The sequence below is a fragment of the Gymnoscopelus microlampas genome (genome assembly GCF_963454915.1).
Source record: "Gymnoscopelus microlampas genome assembly, chromosome: 9".
Classification (NCBI taxonomy): domain Eukaryota; kingdom Metazoa; phylum Chordata; class Actinopteri; order Myctophiformes; family Myctophidae; genus Gymnoscopelus; species Gymnoscopelus microlampas.
The window spans coordinates 22,927,989-22,952,628 of record NC_139946.1 but is presented as its reverse complement, the minus strand read 5'-3'; the positions used below and the strand labels follow the sequence as shown (position 1 = coordinate 22,952,628).

Here is a 24,640-nt window from a genome sequence, read left to right as displayed (position 1 = left end):
AAAATGTTACAATAATAAGATTAAGATTTTTTTTTAATTGCATGGTTGTTAATATGAAAACCAGACTTTCTTTCTTAAATCTTTGTCATGTGACATTGTGAATGTCAAAGATTTTCAGTCAACAGCAAGAAAATACCAAGAATTCCAGCACACAAGGCCTATAATACACCCTTACGTGTGACAGTGATGCTGGCCGTAGTCTGTATATCATTATAGACACAGGTGTAGAGTCCGGTGTCCTCCAGCAGGACTTTCTTGATGGCCAGCTCCATGACGGCGTCTCTCTTTTTGATCTGGTATTTCAGGCCGTTCTTCAGCGCCTCCTCTCCTTTCCTCCACTCCACAGTGAGGCCGGGTTTAGACAGCTCACAGCTCATAGTCACACTGTTGTCTTCCTCCACCTGTTGGCTCTTCAACTTCACCTTGAATGTTATGGGGGGAGCTGAGAAGAGAATGACCGCACGGAAGTGAGTGGAGAATTGAGCGATTGACTTATATTTGGCTTAAAGCTACTTAGTTGGATTAAAGTTACATATCTAGACGACATACGTGGATAGGTGATGTTTGATGTGCTGGATTCCATGCAGAGAATTAAACCAAGTGACATTATCCTTTGCTGTCCATGACCGTCAAATGACGTCATAAAGTACACATTTTCAATATTTCACATTAAACTGACGTTCAGAAGGCCATATCAAATCTAACCTCAAAATAACATTATTCTATTTCAAAAATGAAAAACAATCAATCAATCAACAACGATCATCCAAGGTGTAACAAGAGATGTTGATGTGGGCCACGGTTTACACGCCCAGGTGCATTTTCGGTTTTATCTTACCCTGCACAGTGAGCTCAGCAGTTGACTGGCAGTCTTTAGTCTTACAGGTGTATTTCCCAGCATCGCTCTCCTCTACGTTGTTGATGACCAGTTTAGTGAGACGGCCCTCCTGCCTCAGCTCATATTTGTCTCCAGGTTTGAGGACGACTCTGCCTCTCCTCCAGTCCACTGGGGCTCCAGGCTTGGAGAGCTCACAGCAGAACTCTCCTCTGTTGCCCTCCTTCACCACCAAACTTTCCACTTCTTGGTTAAATGTTATGGGAAGGGCTACAAAATACAAGATACAGGTCACTGTACACAATGACTCAATACACTGTATCATCGTCAAATCAGTCTATGAAACTTGAGATATTAAATCGCTAAATCAATATCTGATATACAGTATGGTATATATTTGGAGGTCAAGGTCGACGATGAGCCACACAGCTTAGCCATATGTAGGATGTCCTATTAATTCATTAATTTACTTTATTAGATAGTAAAGTGTAGAAGAGGGACAGGAAACTGAGTTCAGAGAGAAGGGAGGACAATATGACATGCAAGAAATGATGGGACTCGCGTTCGAACTCGGGTCCTCACAAGCAGCATGCAGCAGTATGTGCACTAACGGGGCGAGCCACCAGGAACCCCTTGGTAGTCCTATTCTTATGTGTGCAACAACAGTCTACCTCTAACTTTGATGTCAGCCGACGTCATAACAGCGCCTACGCAGCAGCTGTACTCGCCGGCGTCGTGGAGAACTATGTTTGTGATCATCATCTCAGCCACCCTGCCCTCGTGTTTCATCTGGTATTTTTGTCCCTCTTTCAGCAGCATGGAATCTTTCCTCCACTCCACTGGGACCCCAGACTTAGACAGCTCACAGCGCAACGTCACACTGCCTTCCTCCACGGCCTCCTGGTTCTTCAGCTTCTGTTTGAATGTCACTGGGATGGCTGAAAGATGGTTACAAACCAATATAATAGTGCTGCTAGTAAATCAGAAAAAAAACATTGCAGTAAAAACAAGTGAAACACTTTTGCCAAGGCTCCTCGGACTTACAGTACAAGAAAAAAAGAAAGAAAAAAAAAACAATCCTTCAGATACCTCACTAGATAAAAGCCATCATCACATGTAATAAAAGGAAAAAAAAAAAGCTAAGATATGTTCTGCTTAACCTAAAAAGCAGTCTGCATACTGTACATGTTCTTTTAATCTTAGAAGAAACGTGATCCAATATAGCATAGTATGGGCATAGCATTTATCAATGTATGTATGTTAATTGTCTTTGTTCAAAAGTCTGATCGTTTGATAAAAGGAGCGTTCTTTTTGTCTTGCCACTAAAAAGTAGGGCTTATTATCCTTAGTATTGCCACTGTATATACCGTATGTCAAATGTTTAAAACTTTGATTTATATGATTCTTAAGTGCTAAAGTCACACAAGTCAGGCACTCCATAAAGTTCTTAAAACATTTATATAAGTATCACAACACCGCAGGAAGATACTGTGATAGTTTGAACAGTCAGTTAGCATACAATAGAAGAGAATCTCTAGCTCAGACCGCAATCACACCTACCAGTGATGATGATGGTGGCAGTGCTTTTCAGGTCATCACAAACACAGTTATAGACGCCGCTGTCCTCAGGCAGGTTCTTTCTGATCAACATCTCCACAGTGGCTCCACTCTGTTTGATCTGGTACTTCTCTCCATTGGTCAGGAGGTTTTCTCCTTTCTTCCACTGTACCGGCACCCCGGGTTTAGAGAGCTCACAGCACAGTGTCACACCGTTGCCCTCCTCCACCTGAACGTTTTTCAGCTCTTGGATGAACATGACAGGCCGCTCTAGAGAATGTCAGAGGAGAGCCATTAACCACTTAAGCCCTATATACTTTGTCATACAAAGAATAGCGAAAATAGCCATAGATACAGCTGTAAATCTATAAGATCTGTAGAACTGCTAGTACTGTAGATCTTTTTGACAATTTCTGACCGTTTCTGATAATATACACATCTCGATTTCTCTTTCTCTGAAAAAAGGTTTTAATGAACAAATGCCCCAATAACTATAATTATGAGGATATGTGCAACACATATAGGCTACTGTATACAGTAGATAACTGCTTTATTTCTGTTTGCAGTTATTTATTTATTTCTGTTTTCTTTTTTTGCAATGCGAGTCTGTTTTGGCCCTTTTCTCCAAGTATGTCCGTCCATCTAACACTTTGATCCTAAACAAGATAATCTTGAAACCTGCAACATGGATTGCCATGGAACTTACTGATCACCTTCATGCTCCTGCTTTTATTCTAGTTGAATCTATAATTCCCAGTGAAATGATGGGCTCTGATTTAATGTTATACTACAACTCATCCCCCTTTCCTCTAACTCTAAAGGTGTCTGTGCGGAAACTAGATTGCTGTGTATTGGACCGAACAAGCAGTTAAACAGATGAAGAGTATTGTACGCACCATTTACGATGACACTGGCAGTCGTCTCCTGCTCTCCACAAACACAAGAGTACTCTCCAATGTCCTCCAGGCTGACATCCACAATCTTCATCTCCGCCTGCAGGTCTTTCTTCCTCATCTGGTACTTGTCTCCGTGCCTCAGCAGCTCCCTTCCTCTTCTCCACTCCACCGAGGAGGCGGGTTTGTTCAGCTCACAGCGCAGGAAGATGCTGTTGCCCTCAGTCACTTCCTGGTTGACCAGTGGGAGTTTGAAACTGGGAGGCAAACCTGAGGAGAGCCAAGAAATTCAGTGAATGGTTCCAACACATGGAGCAATGCCTCCGCAGCGGTCCAACACTACAGCATGAAAACCACTACCACAGCTGCTGTCATATTGTGACAATGTGACATTAATAAAACATCATTTTAATTTTCATTGAAAGGATGAATAAGCATTGTGTAGTTCCAGTGTTTAGAAAGAGAGCTTTTCTATTCACAAATAAAGGATTCAGTTAGAATAGTTTAATTGAAACTACTAATGCCTTTCTTCTCTTAACGGATCACTGTTTAATGTGGTTATAACATAATAATCCAGAGAAATACTTGGAATCACGGGATTTAATACAAGCAGTGTTTCAGCGGGTCTGCAATAAGAACAGAACAACTCTACCATAGCAATTACCCTGTCAAAGTGATGAGAAGAACACTTCAAGTATGCAGTAGCTCTGCATGCTCACATCCATTTACAGTATATGCAATGGATTGACACATGACATTATGTCATACTTATACTAGCTCACACCAGGCCTCTTTAATAAAAGGTTCCTACTTTTGACTTTCTCTGATATTTTTGTGACATGACAACAGCAAGAACAACAACAACAAGACTATTTTTTAATCACCATCCACATTACCTTCTTTCAATCTGTTATTTTTTCCCTCCCCAAATTAGTCAATCCCCCTATGTGTACTTCCCACTCATGAACAAACACTGCCAATATGGTGTCCCATGGAGTGCTAAGCCAAGCTGGTGGCAATACTGCCAGGAAGCTAACCCACGCCTCTGCAGTGGTCGATGAGTGTTTTACCTGTTGTTTGATTTGTTTCGTTTTTTAACACTATATGATCTTGAATGATCTTTGCTTTTGTGTTTTAATGAATGAAGCCCAAGGCCTTGTAAATTCATTGACATGAGACAGCTTTAGCTTAGAAAAGTTGCCATCTATTTTACTGTATAATGTATGTCATTGTCTAAATACCCCAAATATTTATTATTGTTCTACATTAGATTAGAGGTATCTTTCTATCAGGGATCTAGTGGAGAGTAAACCCATGTGAAGATAATATTCAGAAATATATTCATATACATTAATAACAAAGTAACATCACACATTCATTGATTGCTATCAAATGATAACCAAACCAAAGCCAAAACTATCAAATGTACACAAAGCTGTTTGTAGGTTGGTACAGTAGTACACAACACAGCCAACACATTCCAACGCTGTGGAATTAACACTTCACCATTTCGACATATCCACCTACAGTAGGTGTGTACTGTATATTGGTGTGGGATAGACACAACACCTTCCCTTACCAGATAAGTCAATGAATGTCCCCATTTAACTTGCATTGTAGGCTACTATGAAAACAGTAGTTAAAACAACCTTAGATGCCAGGCTTCATACAGATTTGTGTTTGGGGGTTATTTAGCCTTTAAACACCATATATTCAATACAAAATGAATGCAATCTTTCTGTATTAGTGTTGTTAGTTGTTATGTTAGTTACATTAATCTTACCCTGCACAGTGAGCTCAGCAGTTGACTGGCAGTCTTTAGTCTTACAGGTGTATTTCCCAGCATCGCTCTCCTCTACGTTGTTGATGACCAGTTTAGTGAGACGGCCCTCCTGCCTCAGCTCATATTTGTCTCCAGGTTTGAGGACGACTCTGCCTCTCCTCCAGTCCACTGGGGCTCCAGGCTTGGAGAGCTCACAGCAGAACTCTCCGCTATCACCCTCCTTCACCGACAGGTGCTGAAGCTCTCGTTTAAATGTTACGGGAGGTGCTGTGGAATCACAGATTTTATTTTTGTATGTGATACACTGATAATGAAATATTAATATTGTGATTAATGTATATTAACTACTTAAACCCCAGCATCCGTATTGTGGGTAAAGCGTTCACTGAAAATAGCAGATCGACAAGCTCACAACGCAACGCGTTGCATCGCATTGTGAGCTATTGTGAGCTATTTTCAGCGAAAGCTTTCCCCACAATAAAAGAAAACAGAAAAGACACTAATATTGAGCCCTGAGGGACTCCGGTTACCCATATGGGGTTAAGTGGTTAATGTCTGGACCCCAGGAAGACTAGCTGTCATTAAGTATGGGGGTCCATATAATAAACAAATAAAAAGACAGTGGATTTGGATTTTTTGTGTGAAACAGTATTTTTGCAGTTTCATATAGTTTTGTTATCAAACTCACATGTCACTTTGACATCAGCACTGGTCTTCTCATCTCCTGTTACACAACTGTACTTTCCTGCATCTTCTGGTTGGACATTCAGAATGGTCAGCTCAACCACCTTTCCTTCTACTTTCATCTGATATTTCCCTAGAGAAATCTTCTCGGTCAGCGTCTGCTCCCCTTTACGCCACTCCACAGAGACTCCCTTCTTGGACAGCTCACAGTGCAGGGTCAAGATGCCTCCTTCTAGGGACTCGTGGCTCTTCAGGCTCACTTTGAAGGTGGCAGGAACAGCTGAGGAACCAAACAAACATTAGACAGATCAAGAGGTGCACATGGTTCAAAACAGATTAGCTGAGATCTTTACAGACAACTACAATACAACAACAAATATAGCTGCAAGCAGCGATAATATGGGGCCAGGAGAGAGAAATGATAATTCCTTTAACAGGTCAGTTCATGAAAGTCCTTGCGGTCTTGTTTCCAATGAGTGCCTGTGAGCAATTAGGGGTTAAGAGTCTTGCTCAGGGACAAATTTCATTTCATCGACACATTTGCTGACCTGGCCTGGAATCGTACCTGGGGCAACCAGAGTCTCTGGCTCCCTAGGCGTGCTCACTAACCACTCAGCTATGGCCACCCCTGAGAGAGAGAGAGAGAGAGAGAGAGAGAGAGAGAGAGAGAGAGAGAGAGAGAGAGAGAGAGAGAGAGAGAGAGAGAGAGAGAGAGAGAGAGAGAGAGAGAGAGAGAGAGAGAGAGAGAGAGAGAGAGATAGATAGATAGATAGATAGATAGATAGATAGATAGATAGATAGATAGATAGATAGATACGGAATAGATTGAAGAGACATAGAGAGAGACAAATGGAATAGATTGAAGAGACAGAGAGAGAGACATGGAAACGGAATAGATTGAAGAGAAAGACATGGAAATGGAATAGATTGAAGAGAGAGAGAGAGAGCGCCATGGAAACGGAATAGATTGAGTCATGTTTTTTGCATTTCAACTTAAATGAGTCTGCATCAAGTGAGGCTTGAACCGGCAACCTTACGGTCATGAAGCACTCTTAGGTAGCTGCAACACTACCTATAGTGCTATATCTTTGTCCAGGCTGATATTGTCTGTTGAGGATCACAAACTCTTGCCTTCTGTCATGACCCAAGCCCCTGTTTCACTAACACTAAGATCACTCGTTCACAAACCATTTACCAATGAAGAAATTGTACATCTCCTCAGAACCAAAATTAGTGAAAGTAGCCGATCTACAAGCTCACAAACCATTAAAAGTTGTCAGATTGTACATTGGCTATTTTCACAATGAAGTATGTTATACATTGAAAAAACATACTCTCATTGCTATCTGAAAAGTTGTGAGATTGTAGATCAGCTGTATGTAAAAAACACTCAATTAAGTATTTCATGTTATCTTTAACAATTGCAGATGTATTCATTGATAGTCATGTTGTGTGAAATGCAACTCAGATGAAGTCTGCACCAAGTGAGGCTTGAACTGGTGACCTTCAGGTTGTGGGGCACACACTTAAGCGGGACGCTATTGGACCAAGAGACAAACCACTGAAAAAAGAGATCACACTGATCATACAGTTTCACGCAAATAGCTGAAAAATCCTGGGTTTAAGTGTTTTTCAAACTGCTCAAGATTGCGGACAACCTAAGGGCGGTGCTTACTGGTCAACGTGATAGATGTGTTCCTCATTAGTCAAGGCACATGTGTAAGCAGGTCTAATGGCTGTCGGCCAAACGAGGCATGACTTTTGCCTGTTTAAAGTTTCATTTAATTTTCAAAAAATTGCTATAGCGCCCCCGTTTGACCAATTGGAGTAAGATTGGTTTCAGTGATATTTGGAATGGCCCTTTACATTTCTGCAAAGTTTCAAAGAATGGTAAGTCTGCATGTATGAGTTAGGGGCAGATGAATAATTGTCATAAAACTGCAATATTCATTGGCTCATTAAAGCTTCATTTTTTCACTTATGGAAGATATTTTGCAAACGTTTTTTGGTATAGGTCCAAAGTTCATGTGTAAAAAGTTTCGTGCAGATTACTCAAAAATCCCAGGAGGAGATAGGTTTTAACTGTTTTTCATATAATTCAAAATGGTGGGAGATCTAAAGGTCAGAGGTCAAAAGTCAGAGTGTGAAAGTTGTTCAGCATGAGGAGACGCATGTGTGCATCGAAGTTTCATGGCTGTAGGTGAAACAGGGCATGAGTTGTACCTGATCAAAGTTGGCATTTTTCAATTGAGTGCTATAGCGCCACCTTTTGACGAAAGATTGTGAGAATTATTTCTTGATCGTTTTTCATGACCATCTATCATATGGCCGAGTTTCATAAAAAGCGACTGCACGGTTCAGCCAGAACTGGCAAAAGTGGCAGAAGAAGAAGAAACGGAAATAATGCGAATAACAATATGGGTCCATGCTGGAAGCCTGGCCCCATAATAATCATATGGGCACACGTACGTTGAGTCGCCGACCACGTAACTGCAGCTGGAGACCTGTGTTACTGTCTTTCTTTCTCCCTGCCTTTATTCAATCTACATATTTCACATCTACTATTTCCTTCAGTTTAGTTGTAGACAGACAAGACAGACAGACAGACCCCCCCCCCCCCCCTCTCTCTCTCACACACACTCAAGTACCAGAACTCCTATAGGAACATCAGTGAGTGTCCGACACCTACCAACGACTTGGACTGTGGACTTGGTCCTTTGCTCTCTACAAACACAGGTGTAGATCCCGCTGTCCTCTGGAACAGAATCTCTGATGGTGAGCTCCACAACCGCTTCCCTCTGTTTGATCTGGTACTTTTCTCCGTTCTCCAGGAGCTCTCCTCCCAGCCTCCACTCCACCGGGACTCCTGGTTTAGAGATCTCACAGTGCAGAGTGATGTTTTTCCCTTCCTCCATTTGAATATTCTTCAGTTTTTGCTTGAAGGTGATGGGGAGGACTAAAAGACACAAAGATCACCACAAGGTTTAACCACTTTGGACCTGGCGTCCCTATTTTGGGCAGTTTTCAAATTCTCAAAAACTTTCAAACATTATATAAAAAATATATAAGTTATGCATTTCAGAAATGTTCCTGGAAATGTTATGTGACTGAACTGGATATTAGAAACACTGATTTTAATGTAACTACAGGCTATCCTCATCAAATAAACACAAATAATATACTCCTACCATTCACAGTCAAAGTAGCTGTGGTCTCTATGCTTCCACAGATACATGTGTAGATATCGCTGTCCTCAGGCATCACATCAAGGATCTTCAGCTCAATCAGCGTGTCTCTTTGGCGCATGTGGTACTTCTCTCCATTCACAATCAGCTCATTTCCTCCCCTCCTCCACTCGACTGTGTAACCAGGTTTAGAGAGCTCACAGCGTAACGTGGCACTGTTGCCTTCCTCCATAAGAATGTTCCTGAGCTTCTGTTTGAAGATGACTGGCAGAGCTGAGGAGTAATGTGAGAAAGTGGACTGAGAAGTATTAGATTTACTGACAATAATATATTATACTCATCCCTTGTAGGAGGGAAACATTTGTAATTGAGCTACCGGTACATTATTAAGAGGAATGAACTACACCAGTGATTCTCAATTATTTTAGGCCAACAATTTGATGCCATTGTTTTAAATCTCTAGGACCCCACACTGTAAGATCCTCACTGTTATTTTAACTCTGGAAGTGTAAAATGGAACCAAATTAATGGACCCTCCATTTTATTTCCTTTCATACACTCTGAGTCACCGACACGTAAGGGTCCATTTAGTTCCTAACTATCAATAATTTAGCTGGGGACCCCCTGGAACCACCTCAAGGATACCTGGGGGTCCCCGGGCCCCACATTGAGAACCACTGACCATAATCAAAGAGATAAATGAGAATCCTTTTTTCTGCATGGCAACCAATTTGGAAAATCTGATCAGGTAAACCTTTACAGGATTTGGTGGGTGGGCAGATCACCAGCCAATTTTTCACAAAACAAAAAATGGCTGAAATCTAATCTAATCTATTACTCACATGTTTGGCTCTAATCAAAGAAATACTGCATTTCCTACCAGCAACAGTTACAGTAGCAGATGTCTTCTGATCGGCACACAAACAGCTGAAGACTCCACTGTCCTCAGGCACAGGCTTCCAGATGAGGAGCTCCAGGGTGGTCTCTCTTTTTCTTATCTGGTACTTGACACAGTTTTTCAGCAACTCGTCCCCCTTCCTCCATTCTACTGGTATTCCAGGTTTAGACAGCTCACAGCGCAGCGTGACACTGTTGCCCTCCTCTGTCTGTACATTCTTTAGCTGTTGTCTGAATGTGATAGGTATTGCTGGAGAAAAAGAGGCAATCATTTTTTTAAAGGAACACATTTCCATTTATTAGTCATAGTGGTGGCATGTCAATAACATCCACACTACTTGAGAGCCAACGTTCTCTGTAGCCAGCTGTGGCTGTGTAGTTTACTTTCACCACCCACTGACGTATTCTGACGTCAATGGATGGCTGGAAGTAGTGCAGGCTGATATTCAACTGTATTCAGCTGCACGCCACAGATTAACCAGACAAAACCATGAATTATATTTGGATGTTTCAACCTTCAGGTTTGTTCTGCTGTCTGCAGCCGTATCTGTCTCCACCAATGAGAACTGGTTAACCATTTAAACCAGTGGTTCTCAACCCTTTTCATATCAAGGTCCATTATTTAGGCGGCATTTGAGCCACAGATCACCATTTGTTGAGATTTAGACTCTCAGACCCAAGAATATTTTGTTCACAATCCATGCTGTATTGATGTTGGTACCATAGGAGAGATAACAGGCAATTCTTCTACATTCTCTAATTGTGTAGACTTCTTGTAAATTAAGTAGGCTAATGCAGATGTTTAACAATAATTCAACTCTTGAGAGCGTAAAATGAAACCAAATGTACCCATAAGGGTCCATTTGGTTACCAACTCTGCATCATTTAGCTGGGGACCACCTGGAACCCCCTCAAGGACCACCGGGGATTGAGAACCACTGATTTTCCCCTTTACACCAAATCACTTCACCGACGTGTTGTGACGTCACGTGTTGTGAGCTTGTAGATCGGCTATTTTCACAGAGAGTTCATCTGTTTTCGCTGAATGTAGGCCTTTAATGACATGCCCAGAATAGGTGTGACACAGTGTGACACATGTGACAGGCTCTCTGAGCAGAAATATTTCACATTTCAACATGAAAGGTAAAGTGGTCAGAGTGGTCAGAGTTAATGGACTACAAAGCACTACCAGCACGTTTACATTACATTACCAACGACATGTTTCACGTTTATTTCCCTTTTACCTGTGACTTTGAGGTGTGCACAGGTCCTGTGATCTCTGCAGTGACAGCTGTACTCTCCTGTGTCCTCAGGCTTCAGGGCTGCGATGGTCAAAGTGATGGTCGTCTTCCTCTGTCTCATCACATGCTTTTCTCCAGACCTGAGGTTCTCCAGACCCTTCCTCCAGTGGAACAGGACCCCCGGTAGAGAGTACTCGCAGGTCAGGGTCACACTCTCCCCCTCCCTGGCCTCCATGGGCTTCAGAGGCTGCGTGAACTCTGCTGGGATGGCTGCAGAATGACAAATAAGAAAACAATTTATATTCTAATAATCTTTTAACATACAGTGGGTTTCTTAATACTTTTCCACCTGGCACGTAATTGAGTAAAGTTTGGCACTTAACCCTCGTAAACTGGACCTGAGTTTACTCTGTACATGGGCTGCTTTTTTCCACCTACCTACACCATATCTCTTCGCCCAAAAATAGTTGATCTACAAGCTCACAACGCTCGTTGTGAGCTTGTAGATCGGCTATTTTTGGCTATTGTTCCCCCGAGAATATGGATGCTGGGGTTCAAGTCGCTATTATTGTTGGCATCCACATAAACCTTTGTTCTGTTTTCCTCATGCTGCAGTGGCTTTATCAGCATGATTGATTGATTGATTGATTGATTGGTTGATTGACTGATTGATAGATTGATTGATTGACTTTACAACAAATTGCAAACAATACAGCAAAGTATAATTATGCAAGCAATGTTAAAAGGTAACACAAAAAGCCCTGAGTGCTTATTTCCATTGTGGTCCTATGTATTCAATTCAAAATCAGGACATACAAGACACACAATACAATACAAATCATCATCAATACCAGCAGCAATAAAAGTTATATTTACAGAAAACAGTGTGAAGTTGTATGGTGAATATCACTTTTATGACATTGACAGTGCATAGTAAAGTGCTAGCGGGAAGGGACCCATTACCTTTAACTGTTACCACAGCCCTGGTAGTAACAGATCCAGCACTGCACTCATACACCCCTGCGTCGTTATTGCAGACCTCCTTGATGGTCAGTCTGGCCTCACAGCCTGAACGGCTGGCAAAGTACTTGGAGGAGCTCCACATCAGGCAGCCATCTTTGTACCACAGGATGTGACATGGCTTGGACGTTTCGCAGGACAATACCAAACCACCTCCCTCGATGGCCTCACAGTCCTCCAGAGCCTTGATGATGGTGGGACGCCTCTCTACAAATATGAAGAGAGAGTTAAGTCACGGTCAGATTCAATCCAATCAATCAAGAGTAATTTATTTCAATTAATTACTAAGAAAGAAGCAACAAACGAAATTCAGCAATTAACTGTTCTGTGAATTTACATTTCCAACAACATATCCCAAAACTACTATAGAATTTGCTGTGCACCTTCATGCTACACTGAGGAGGAAATAGACCACTTGCACACAAAGTACAGTATCAGAAAATTAAGATGCTGAATTGCCATTATGAGTGTAGTCATCCCCAGATGGACTCGGGGGACTCGAAAAATTCAGTGACTCCAAGATCGTTCATGTCTTTCCTCTAGTACTGCCCTTAGGCCAAAATGTCACTCTGCACACAAGATATCTCTATAATTTAAATGGGAAGTTAGAGTGAACACAGCTAATTTTGGTGACCTGCCTTTCTAGCACAACCTTTAGGTCAAAATTTCCACCTGTTGTAGGTTGCAGCTTTTTAATTCTAGTACCTTGTTTCATTTCACTTTTGCAGTTGTTCACAAATTACAATATATATGTTAATCCTTCAGTGAATATACAATATACCTTTCCCTTTTTGTTTTCATTTCTAGCACCACATTAGTGAGAGTGCGGGCTCTACGGATGGAAATGTCGGACCAGGTCGGCTCAAACCACTTTAGTCTGATTGGGTGTAAGAAAGCAGCAACGGGACCTGGGAGATGCTAGTGGTTATTTTAGACTCTTTCTTGAGACAGTTCAAAGCCTCACCTCTAACCAGCAATGAGGCATAAGATCTCCTCTCCCCAGCCTCAAAGACGACAGTTCCGGTGTCTTTGCGCGCCAGCTGTCTGAAGGTGAGGGTGTGGTAACCCCCTGGTACTATCTGGATCTCATTGAGTTCATTGGTGTAGAGCAGGGTCTCATCCAAGTACCACTTGGACTCAGTGTAGTCGCTCGGACAGATACGACACCTGAACATGACCGTGTCACCCTCAAGACACTCAACATCCTCCAATTCATCCAGGATCAGGACTCTCTGGCCTGAGTAACACACACACAGTTTACAGTTACAGTTTACAGTTTAGCCATTTAGCAGACGCTCTTAATCCAGAGCGACTTACAGTAAGCAAGGACACAAGGTAATACATCATAATACATTAATACATCAATAATACATCAAATGCATAGAAATAGTAATCTAATAATAAAGTAATACATAAGTAAACCAATAATCTAATAATAACTAATACATACGTAAACCAAAAATCTACCTATCATCAGACTACTGTACATTGGTCAGCAATGACCTGGAATCCGTCTACATAACACATCTAAGTTACATTTTAGCCTTTGCATAATCCGTCAAGGCTAGAGCAAGTGCACGCACGCACGCACGCACGCACGCACGCACGCACGCACGCACGCACGCACACACACACACACACACACACACACACACACACACACACACACACACACACACACACACACACACACACACACACACAATATCAGAATGTATATCAAAGATAAAGTTGGAAATGAGAAAGAGAGGTATCTCTTCTTATAGCTTCTACAAAGCCTGAGTTATACATAGTTGCACGTGGGTGGCACGCTGGAAATAGCCAATATAGAGCTTGTAGATCTGCTATTTTTGGTGTGCGACATTGGCATGCAAGATTAAAGGGCAAGGACACTTTGGAAGAGGTTTGGGTTGTGTAGTTAGCTTGCCATCCAAAGGTGGGCAAGAAATCCAAAATAATTGCCCCATTGACTAGAAATATGCTCCTCATTGACTTATTGTACAATGAAGATTCTTGTGAAGGCTCTGTTTTGCCTGTAAATGAACGCAAACAAAGCTGATTCTGACATTATAGAACATCACCAAAGCCGGTACAATTTTCTTTTCAAATAAAAATGACAACTTTCTGTTGATTTTGCTATTTTTATTAGGAAGAAAAAACTGACTGGATCCGAGGATCAGGATCCGGATCTTCAAATAGTAAAATCAACAGGAAGTTGACATTTTTTATTTAAAAAGAAAATAGTACCGGGTTTGGCGATGTTCTATATTATTAGAACCAGCTTTGTTTGTGTAGATTTACAGGCTAAAAGAGCTCCTCCTGAGCCTCTTCACTGTACAATGTAAGTCAATGGAAAACCAGCAGTACCAGAGGTTATGAGGACCAGGGTTGTTGTGAACCACTGTTCTAAGGTATATCAGGCACCTGACTATCTATCCATTATAATCTGATATTGTTACAGCCTCAATACTCCCTTTGCCATGGCCTCACCTTGCACAGTCAGTAGTGCGTGGCTCCGCATGGTGCCAACATCACAGAAGTAAACATCTGAGTCAGACTTCTCCAGACTGACGATGGTCAGCGACAGCACCACACCTTTCTGCCTCATAATGTGCTTCCTGCTAGACCTGAGCTCCAACATGCCCTTCAGCCATTTCACTCGCTTGGCTGGCCGCCTGGTCTCACACTCCAGGGTTACCATTGTCTTCTCCTCACCCCTCGTGTCCCGTAGTTCACGTGCAAATGTGTGCTGGAGCTCTGAGAAGGAGTGAAGAAGTTATGAATAAATCAAACATTCTAGAGCCGTGGTTCTCAAACTATTTAATTTCAAGGACCACCATAACTTTGAGAGTGTACAAATGCAACCAAATGGAACTGCAAGGGTCCATTTGGTTCCATTTGTACACTCTCAAGGGTCCATTTGGAACCCTCTCAAGGAACAATGGGGGTCCCTTGACCCCACTTTGAGAACCACTGTTCTAGAGAATCTGCATTGTAGAATACTATTACTTGTGTGTGTCTGTCTGTGCGTCCGTAACAGCCATAACCACTACAGTTCTGATCGCATTTGGATGAAACCTTTGACCCAAGGACCTGAATTCTCAAATATTTTTCATCAAGTGTTTAATTTATGTACATTTCCACCAATTTATAATGAAATGTATAAGAGTAGATGTTTGAACCTTTTGAAAGAACAAGGGTGATATTTAATCTTTTCTTTGGGTGGAACTGTAACCAAAACTAAGACAAGTGTTTACATGTGGAGCATGGCTTTTCCCACTTATGCACGGGTGTAGGTATCTCTTTCTGAGTTCTAGTTTTGCAGTTATTTTTTGTCTCCTACTCTACTGTACCTCTGATCTCGAGCTTGGCACGGGTGGCAATGCCATCGGCCTCACAGCAGTACTCTCCAGAGTCTCTGATGGTGGTGTTCTTGATCACCAGTCGCACCAGATTCTTCTCCACAGTGATTTCGTACTTGGGGCTCTGCCTTATCGGGTGGCCATTCTTCAGCCAGCGTATGATGGCCTCCGGTTTGGTGATCTCACAGCTCAGCTCTGTGTCCTCGCCCGGCACGCCCTTGACATTCAGCAGGTCTCGGAACACATGCACCGGCTTCTCTGGAAAAGTTCACATGAACAGTGATTCTCAGTTTGATATGCATTAGGCCACGGACCACAATCTAAACTCTAAAATCCTCAGTGTTTAACTCTGAGAGAGTAAAAATGGCAGAAAAAGACTCACTCGCTGCATAAACTATTAAGGAAGACTCCTTAGACAGAGACTAAGAAAATAGTATTTATTTTATTTTTAATATAGTGCTCTGTGCTCAAAGTGAGGTCCTGGGACCTTCGTCAGTCCTATTTGTTTACTCTGAGAGTGAACAAATGGAACCAAAGGGTTCTTTTGGTTCCACTTGTACACCCTCTGAGTTACAGACCTGTAAAAGTCCATGAATTTTTATTTCCATCAATCATTTAGCAGGGGACCCCCTCGAAGCTTGCGGACCCCAACCAGTGGCATAAACCATACAGATTATAGACAGCACCACAGCCTCACAAATATACAGTAACCGTCATGTGCATACCTTGGAAACTATTTCTTCACTCTTGAGCGAGACACCCATTTACCTTGAACAAACAGCATGGTCTTACAGCTCAGGTCGCTGATGGAGAAGAGCACATCCCCAGCATCAGACAGGATGGCATCTCTGATGGTCATTTGGAACAGGCGTCCATTACGCACGACCTGGATACGGCTGTTACTGACCACCAGCTGACCATTGATGGTCCAGAAAGGCTCATCAATGATGTCATGAGAGAGGAGGCACTCGAAAGAGCAGTTCTCTCCTTCCAGGACAGAGGTTGTCTTCATACGCTGGGCGATGGTGATGTGCAGGTCTGCAGAGTTATGTAGAAGTTTCATACATGTTCAGCCTCATTAAAGTGACTCGCACTTACAACTCTATTAGCTACTGTAGGTTCCCTCTGTCCTTGCAAATTATAGGATATATTTTCCCTACACATAATGGCTGTCCAGTAGGGGTGCAACGATACGTTTTAACAACGATTCGATACGTATCACGATACTTGGTTGTCGATACGATACATGAACGATACAGGTTAATTTAGAACGATACGATACCTTTGGATTCAGTGATTTAGTCGATTCGATACATGAACGATACAGGACAGGTTAATTTAGAACGATACGATTCGATTCGATGATTTAAAATCAATATAGTAACTATTTATTTACCAAAAAAATCTGTGTGGAAAATAAATACCTGGATACTGGATATAAAGCCCTCTTTCTCTTTTTTCTTCTTAAAAGTACTTAGTATTGATAAAAATTGATTATTTGCATTGCAAAACGATTCGATACGATGATTTGCTTTGCAAAACGATTCGATATGATTCAAAGTCAAACAATACGATATTTTGCTGTTTGCATATTGATATAGTAGATCGTTGAAGATTCAAAACGATTTTTCGATGCAGTTACTACATCGTTACACCTCTACTGTCCAGTGTCCACACTAAGTACGATAACTATAACGATAAATAAATATAGTGATTTAAAAATCAACCCTAACCGTAACTAAAGTGAATGACAGTCTACACCACAACTATAATGAAAACGACAGTGGTGAACAATAGCATTGGATCACTTTCAGATCAATTTGTTGAACGATAGAAACACTGACAGCCAATCAATATCTATCTGAATTTACAGGGCGTCACGTTCAACACATTACTGTTCCAAATGTTAACGGAACGTTATCGTTCAGCAGCGTGGATGCTCACGTAATTATCGTTAGCGCAAGAATTCCCTTAAGGATTATTCCCACAACCACAACATCTATTTGTGCTTCCACCCACCATGTACAATAACCTTTGCCTTGGTCTGACTAGTGCCCAGGTCACAGGTGTACAGTCCAGCATCATCTTTGCTCAAACAATGGATGATGAGGGCCATGGAGTTCCCATTGTGGAGCAGCTCATGTTGGTCACTGGGGGTCAGGACTACACCATCTTTCCTCCAGATGGGGGTCACAGTGTCTTTAGAAGCCTCACACTGCAGAGAGACCCTTCCCTGTTCTTCTCCTGCAGCGTCCTCTAGAGATCTGAGGAACACTGCTGGGCGCTCTGGAGGTGGAATATTAGTTAAATAACACTTTAATGGTTCTGAAGTTCTCCACATGCTTTCTCTACAGAATAAATATAATGATAATGGGCAAATATATTATGATTTTACTATCATCATCATAATTATTATTACTATAATATCCACTTGTCAGTTGTATGAAGTATCTTAAGTTAAGATGTTCCTTAAAACTGCACTTAAGATTTCCTTAGAAGTTGTTTTACTAGGAAAAATATAACATTACAATATGAAAGCAATAGTTGCAAGCAGAAGAACTAAAGAGGTTTTGCTCAACCGGCCACTGAATCTGTGTCTAATCTGTGAATAAATGTACTCATTAAATTCAATCATTTTGTCACAACCTTTGACCAGTAGCCTGGTTGTCTCATTGAGAAGGCCGGCCTTGAAGGTAACTCTGCTCTGCTGTGGACGGAGCCTCTTGACGGTGAGGCTATGCATGGTGCCCATGTTCTGGATCCTGCTGGTGGAACTGGCATAGAGACGCACGTTGTTGAGGAGCCACTCGACGTTGGCGACCACGTAGTTCAGCTCACACGAGAATGTAGCGTTGCCGTCCTCTTCAACTTCAACTGCGTCGAGGTGTTTGACTAACTTCAGCTGCCGTACTGAATAAAATGTGGACAATTTAGTTAATGTCGGCTACTGTAAATTATTAGATAATATAATAATTTTATACACACACACTGTATATTTATGTGAACATCACGTTTCCCAACATAAACACAGGATGTTAAATATTGAATTTCTAAATGCAAGTTTGCGCTTTGTATTTATACAACACACTAAATATTGCTTCAAATCTTAGTTTCTCTCAACCATGGTCTTACCTTCTACCTTGACCTGTGCTGCACTCTGTGACCCTCCAGCCATACAGCGATACTGTCCACCATCCATCCCGATCAGGCCATGGATGGTCAGCTGTGCCCGTTTCCCCTCCCTCTTCATGCTGTACTTACTAGAGGTTTTCAACGCTGTGCGGCCTTTGAACCAGCGCACCACCCTTGGAGAGGGGGCAAACTCACAGCTCAGAGTCACAGAGCTGTTCTCCTTAGCGTCTGTGTCTTCCATGTGGCGGGCTACCTGAAGAGGGCGCTCTAGTGGTGGCACATAGAACATGGAGAGAAGGGGACACCTTTACCCCTTGGACAGTCATCTTCAGAAGACATTCTGTCATTCTCTAGAACAACAGGATATTGGTGCATGTGGTTCACTACATGATAGAACCAACCATTCATGTTAATATTTAAATGGGGAATTCAGCAAATAGAACATGGAGAGAAGGGGACACCTTTACCCCTTGGACAGTCATCTTCAGAAGACATTCTGTCATTCTCTAGAACAACAGGATATTGGTGCATGTGGTTCACTACATGATAGAACCAACCATTCATGTTAATATTTAAATGGGGAATTCAGCAAAGAAATACATTTAGGTTGTTAACAGAGTTATGATTCATGAGCCCTTAAAAAACAATTTGAACTATTGTAGGATGTGGTGGTACATTTGTTTGGCAGAGTAGCCCTGTCTAAAGCTTAGATTTCCTGGAAGAATCAAATCCAATTAGGTGCTCATCCAGATCAGGTTTCCAAGTGGGGGGGGGGGGGGGGTATATGTAGCAGATTAGCCCTGCCTGAACACCAGAAGCCTAATATTTCCCTTGGTCAGGGGGAGATTAAAGGAGGGGTGAATGTAGCAGACTTCACTCAGTGGGACCTCACCTTTGACTGTGAGCTGGCCAGTGGAGCGGCTCTTGCCAGTGAGAAAGACCACAGGGCCAGACATGGAGCTGTCCGTGGACGTAAAGCAGAGGCTGTGGACGGTTCCCTCCCTGTCAAGCCTCACCAGCGGGTTGGGCTCCAGAACCTCCTTGCTCAGGGTCCACCTGGGGGGTCTCCCTGTCCGCAGGCTGGTCTCCACCTGGAACTGGGCCGGCTCAGGCTCCATCACCTCCACAGAACTCATCTCCCGCACTATGCTGATAGCCTGCTCTGCACGCACAGCCAGACAGCACACACATTACTACCAGTGACACAGCGACCACTGGCTCATAACCATATAGATCAATAAACAAAACGCAATCAATTAAAGGACAACTGTTGAGTTGATGTGAATAAGATGTGAGCTTCAGGCTTTTATGACAATGGACCCTTCGCTAAACCCCACCCCAAAAGCGATTGTCCAATGCCATCTTAGCAACCGTTGTTAGCCTGGCATAGGTCTGGCAAGCTTTCGTCACCTGCCATAGCTGTCAATGTGATTTCGCCCGCACACACACACACACACACACACACACACACACACACACACACACACACACACACACACACAATCATTTGCAACATAATAGCAAGAACTTAAGAAGAATAGGAATACAACGATAACGCAATGGTGACTATGAACCACGTACCCAAACCCGTTGGAGGCTGCTTTTTCGAAGCTGAAATCTGCACTTAAACTGCAAAGCTGAATGGCTGTGTTGTTGAACACATACACAGCTTAACGTCAAGAAAGTTACACGACACGACTCACTCGCCCAGGTGGTGTCAATAGGCTACTAATCACCGTAATCGTAACAAAATTCAGAATCACAGCACTGGCTGTTTCGGTTTCCGCACGTTAAAGTATATTAATTCATTTGTTTGTCTATGTATTAACTGCTACTGCAGTCTTACCCTGCGGTACATGAAAACTCCTGTTACAGTCATGGATCAACTTTAACCTGGTGTTTGCACTTTCTCTATTTATGGTCCGTACATCTATATAAACGTTCAGATTTCAAATAAAAAGGGCTTACCCCATGGCCACGGATGTTACAATTATGCACGGGACTCTCAAAAGTACCCGTATATTCTGTATTGTTCAATAAAAAGCATTTTAATCCGATCAGTGGCCATTTTCTCATAATGTATCAGAGTGCAATACACCTACAAACCGATAGGGTCACTCAATTGAAAGCGCATGGAGAAATTGCCACCGATCAGATTAAAATGCTTTTTATTGAACAATACGGATGATACGGGTACTTCTGAGAGCCCGTAAATAAATGCAACATCCGTGGCCATGGGATAAGCACTTTATTTGAAATATGAACGTTTATGTAGATGTACGGGCCATAAATGGAGAAAGTGCAAACACCAGGTTGAAGTTCATCCATGACGGTCGTGACAGTCGACCGTCGTGTATCCATGGCTATTACTCCCTCTAACATTTCCCATGTTTTTAGTTTATTGAAATAACGTCATGCACATTTGTCCAGTGCATAGCCTACTGCAGGCCTTGTTGACTAGATTTAGAAGAGATTTTGAAGCTCTTGCTCCTGAAATGATCGATTATTTTTAAGGGGAAAAGCCATCATTTAACATGCAAGTCAATGGGTGAGAAGCAAAGTTTGCCAGGCGCTGCCAGGCCTGGGTGTGACTAACTTCGCACCACCAGTCACAGAGAGTGGGTGGGGCTTAGCGAAGGGTCCATGATACTCATTCAAGACTTTTTCATAGGTGTGATTATGTGCAAATGTTCACTGCTGGACCTTTTGATATCTGACCACTGTTTTTATACTCATGAAGTTAACATGATTATACTAATTAATGTAGATCATGTTTTATTTGTACTGAAACAAATTCCTCAGGCCTGGGTATGTCACAATAAAACTTAGTTGAGCTGGAGCTTGAACTAGAAAATCATCAAATGTAATGATTGATGGGTCAGCGAAAGAGAGTCAGAGCATCTCACCCTCCACCAGGAGCTGACAGGAGGTTTTGTCATCTCCAGCGTCACAAGTGTAGGTGTCCTCATCTGAAGAGCAAACGTCATCGATAGTCAGCTGCCTGTAGACATCCTGGCTAATTAGCTGGTACTTCCTATTTGGCAGGATCTCCTTCCGGTTCTTGTACCACTTGACCTGAGCGTTGGGCCGTGACACCACACACTCCAGCAGGCCCCGGTGGCGATACATGGCGATCTTGACTCTTAGAGGACGCGTTATTTGGACTGGGAGTTCTGGTGGGAAAAAAGGAACAGGGATTAAGGGAATGACGTACGGCAGAGACTTTTGAGCAACACTGATCTGGTGAACATGGCCAAATGTCTAAGGACTGTTACTAATAGTGCAACTTGTTCCCTGGACAGAATTGAGTAGATTTGTGTGACATGTGTTTCGATTTGTAGTCCAAAACAATACTTAATTATCATTGCCATTGCAATTACAGCTACAATCCACATACTTTAATGACCAAAACACTGATCACATGCATGCTATCATAGTTATGTTGTGATCTAACCCAATTTAATGACAAAATGATAAACATGTACGTTTTGATTTATTTCATGAGATGAGCCTTGGATGCTAAATACAGGTCAAATGGGAGGTGACATTTTGTAACTCACCTGTTACTGTGAGAGTTGCATAGGATGAGACACGCTCTGCAGTGAATCTGATCGCTCCTGCATGCTCTGGCCTGACTGACTTAAAACTGAGTGTGTGGGTTCTACCTGCAAACAGGTCAGAATAAAATGATTTTTTAATTTATCTTTAATAATACAAGAACAATCAAAAAAGATGAAATCTCCCCGTGCTGACATCATAAGCCCATAAGATAAAAACAGAAAAACAAAAATGACTGTACACAGTGGACCTGGTGCATTATCTGTGAATATTCTAGACCAGTGGTTCTCAAAGTGGTGTCCGGGGACCCCCGGGGATCCTTGAGGGGGTTCCAGGGGGTCCCCAGCAAAATGTGTTAATATGGCATGAAAATCTGTTTAACAACTTTAAATCTCTATTTTGGTGATTTGAAAATAGCCGATCTACAAGCTTGTTTTCAAAAAGTCTTGGAGAAAAACATTTTAAACATTTTAACAACACAAATCTTGTATGATATGATATCTCTTGACATTTAGTGCAGATCATTAACCCTTGCAGAGTCGCAGGTACACACTCACCCTCGTGTCTGATATTGACCTTGTCCCCGGGTCGGATCCTCGTGTCGTCTCTGTACCAACGACCGTCCACGTCCACCTGGTTGACCTCACAAAGGAAGGTCACCGTTTGACGCTCTACTGTGTCAACATCCTCCAACTCCTTCTCTATGCGAATGTCTCTGGCTGACGGACGATGACAGGGACACACACAGAGAAAAAAAAAACATCATCACATTGTGTCAGCTCTGTCAAAAACAAATTGGATTCAAACAGGATTCTTTTTTTTTTTTTTTTTTTTTACTTCTAATGCTGTTAAGTTGCTTTGTACTGAGCTATTCTGTCTTTTCTGCTCTGCTCACATGTGCGCTCCTCCAGTCTGCATTGTAGTACTCCGAGTCTGACCACATTTCCCACATGACTATGATTAAAGTTGCAAGTTATAGTCAAGTCACTCATTTTCTACGTAGTTGTTCCATACAAAACTGTGCGAATACCCTTTGTGCTCTGTTGTGCTGTCATTCTCCCATGCTCTTGTACAATATCAGCCTACCTGTGACCCTTAGTGTGGCTGACGTCTCTATGTCGTTGACTTGAAAAGAGAACAGGCCCGCATCTCCTAAAGCCACCCTGTTCAGAGTGAGGGCGTGTCTCCTCCCGTGGCAGCTGATGCAGCAGTTTGGCCTGGACTTGAGCTGAACCCCATCCTTGGTCCACACTCCCTTCAAGTAGGCCACGCTGAGGGTGACTTCGAAGCAGCAGCTCTCACATTCACTTACTGCCATGTTCTCCAAAGCGTGCACAACCTGCAGGCGGTTCTCTACACACACACACACACACACACACACACACACACACACACACACACACACACACACACACACACACACACACACACACAATGGATTTTGAAGAAACAACTATTTTGTGTGTTTTGATAAAAGTGTATAAGAACAGTGCTTACTTGCAGCAGCAGCTACTATTCCTCCAGTTTTATTGTCTCCCATGGCTGGACAGGATGGGCTGTCTCCAATGGCAGGACAGGGTGGGTTGTCTCCCATGGCTGGAAGGATGCCTGACCTCGCTCACTCTTGCCAATCAGTTCCTCTTTCCCCACTGATTTGGGGATCTCTTTTTGACCCCTTAATTTCTTTATCTCTAGGGTGATCCTAGGGCTAGGATTATAAAAAAAATCATAAATGTACCATTTTGAGAGCTCAAGAAAGTTTTTTCAGAAAACATGCACACACAACTTTTTTTAAATTAGATTTTAGATGTTTAAAAGTAGGCCTGCACGCAACAAGATTAATCGAATGTTGCGGCTCACCAATTCTGTGTGAGGGGCCGAGGGAGTTTTTTTTTTTATTATTTTTTTTACTGTATTTCACCAGGAGGACATGTGGAGGAACACACTAACCCTCTCCCTGCTGAACAGGCAACATGTATAAGTTGCTAGTGCAGTGACAACGCCCTCCCCTACCGGTTCCCCACCCATGCGCCTGGCCAATTGTGTTCGTTGGAGTGTCCGGCCATGCAGGATGAATTTAACCCCAATCTCCATGGTGGTGGGCAGATACTTTATCCCTGCGCCACACAGACACCCCCAATGTGAGGGCGTATTTTTCAAGATCCCTTTAATGCACGGAGACGTCATTCTCACATGGTTGATGCCATTTCTGGCATGGATGTGCTCCTCTGTAATGAAGAACAGTAATCTCTGACACCTCACAGGGCTGGGCTCAGCACCACTAATATAGACTCTGCTATGCTGCCACTTTCACCAGGGCTGAATGCATGGAGCTCAACTGTGTGGCTCCGTTGTTAGCCTGTTGCCTCACAGCAAGAAAGTCCCTTGATTTGAACCAAACTGAGTCCTTTCTGTGTGGACTGGAGTGTCCCTATGTTCATGTGAGTTTGCTCAGGCTAGAGACATCCTCATACCCTGACAAAGACATCTGGG

At 42.6% G+C, this 24,640-nt stretch overlaps 1 protein-coding gene across 7 annotated transcripts in view; it reads right to left on the bottom strand.

The window, feature by feature from the left end:
• obscna (obscurin, cytoskeletal calmodulin and titin-interacting RhoGEF a) overlaps window positions 1-24,640 on the bottom strand; it is a 66,972-nt gene that overhangs the window by 41,162 nt on the left and 1,170 nt on the right. For 6 of the 7 annotated variants that reach the window (XM_084066556.1, XM_084066554.1, XM_084066555.1 and 3 more), the window contains exons 2-26: window positions 23,645-23,855; window positions 23,234-23,500; window positions 22,705-22,866; window positions 22,150-22,254; window positions 21,496-21,762; window positions 19,482-19,751; window positions 18,590-18,856; window positions 18,104-18,367; window positions 17,477-17,743; window positions 16,226-16,495; window positions 15,449-15,715; window positions 14,586-14,852; window positions 13,060-13,332; window positions 12,039-12,302; window positions 11,079-11,345; window positions 9,818-10,084; window positions 8,941-9,210; window positions 8,442-8,708; window positions 5,757-6,032; window positions 5,069-5,335; window positions 3,289-3,555; window positions 2,396-2,662; window positions 1,507-1,773; window positions 839-1,105; window positions 176-442 (exon numbers count right to left, since the gene is read on the bottom strand). In XM_084066556.1, the coding sequence (XP_083922682.1) occupies window positions 176-442; window positions 839-1,105; window positions 1,507-1,773; window positions 2,396-2,662; window positions 3,289-3,555; window positions 5,069-5,335; window positions 5,757-6,032; window positions 8,442-8,708; window positions 8,941-9,210; window positions 9,818-10,084; window positions 11,079-11,345; window positions 12,039-12,302; window positions 13,060-13,332; window positions 14,586-14,852; window positions 15,449-15,715; window positions 16,226-16,495; window positions 17,477-17,743; window positions 18,104-18,367; window positions 18,590-18,856; window positions 19,482-19,751; window positions 21,496-21,762; window positions 22,150-22,254; window positions 22,705-22,866; window positions 23,234-23,500; window positions 23,645-23,741 (6,256 nt within the window). In that variant the 5' untranslated portion in view covers window positions 23,742-23,855. Of the gene's footprint in view, window positions 1-175; window positions 443-838; window positions 1,106-1,506; window positions 1,774-2,395; window positions 2,663-3,288; window positions 3,556-5,068; window positions 5,336-5,756; window positions 6,033-8,441; window positions 8,709-8,940; window positions 9,211-9,817; window positions 10,085-11,078; window positions 11,346-12,038; window positions 12,303-13,059; window positions 13,333-14,585; window positions 14,853-15,448; window positions 15,716-16,225; window positions 16,496-17,476; window positions 17,744-18,103; window positions 18,368-18,589; window positions 18,857-19,481; window positions 19,752-21,495; window positions 21,763-22,149; window positions 22,255-22,704; window positions 22,867-23,233; window positions 23,501-23,644; window positions 23,856-24,640 lie in introns of those variants that run through there. The other variant, XM_084066560.1, reaches the window with a different exon arrangement.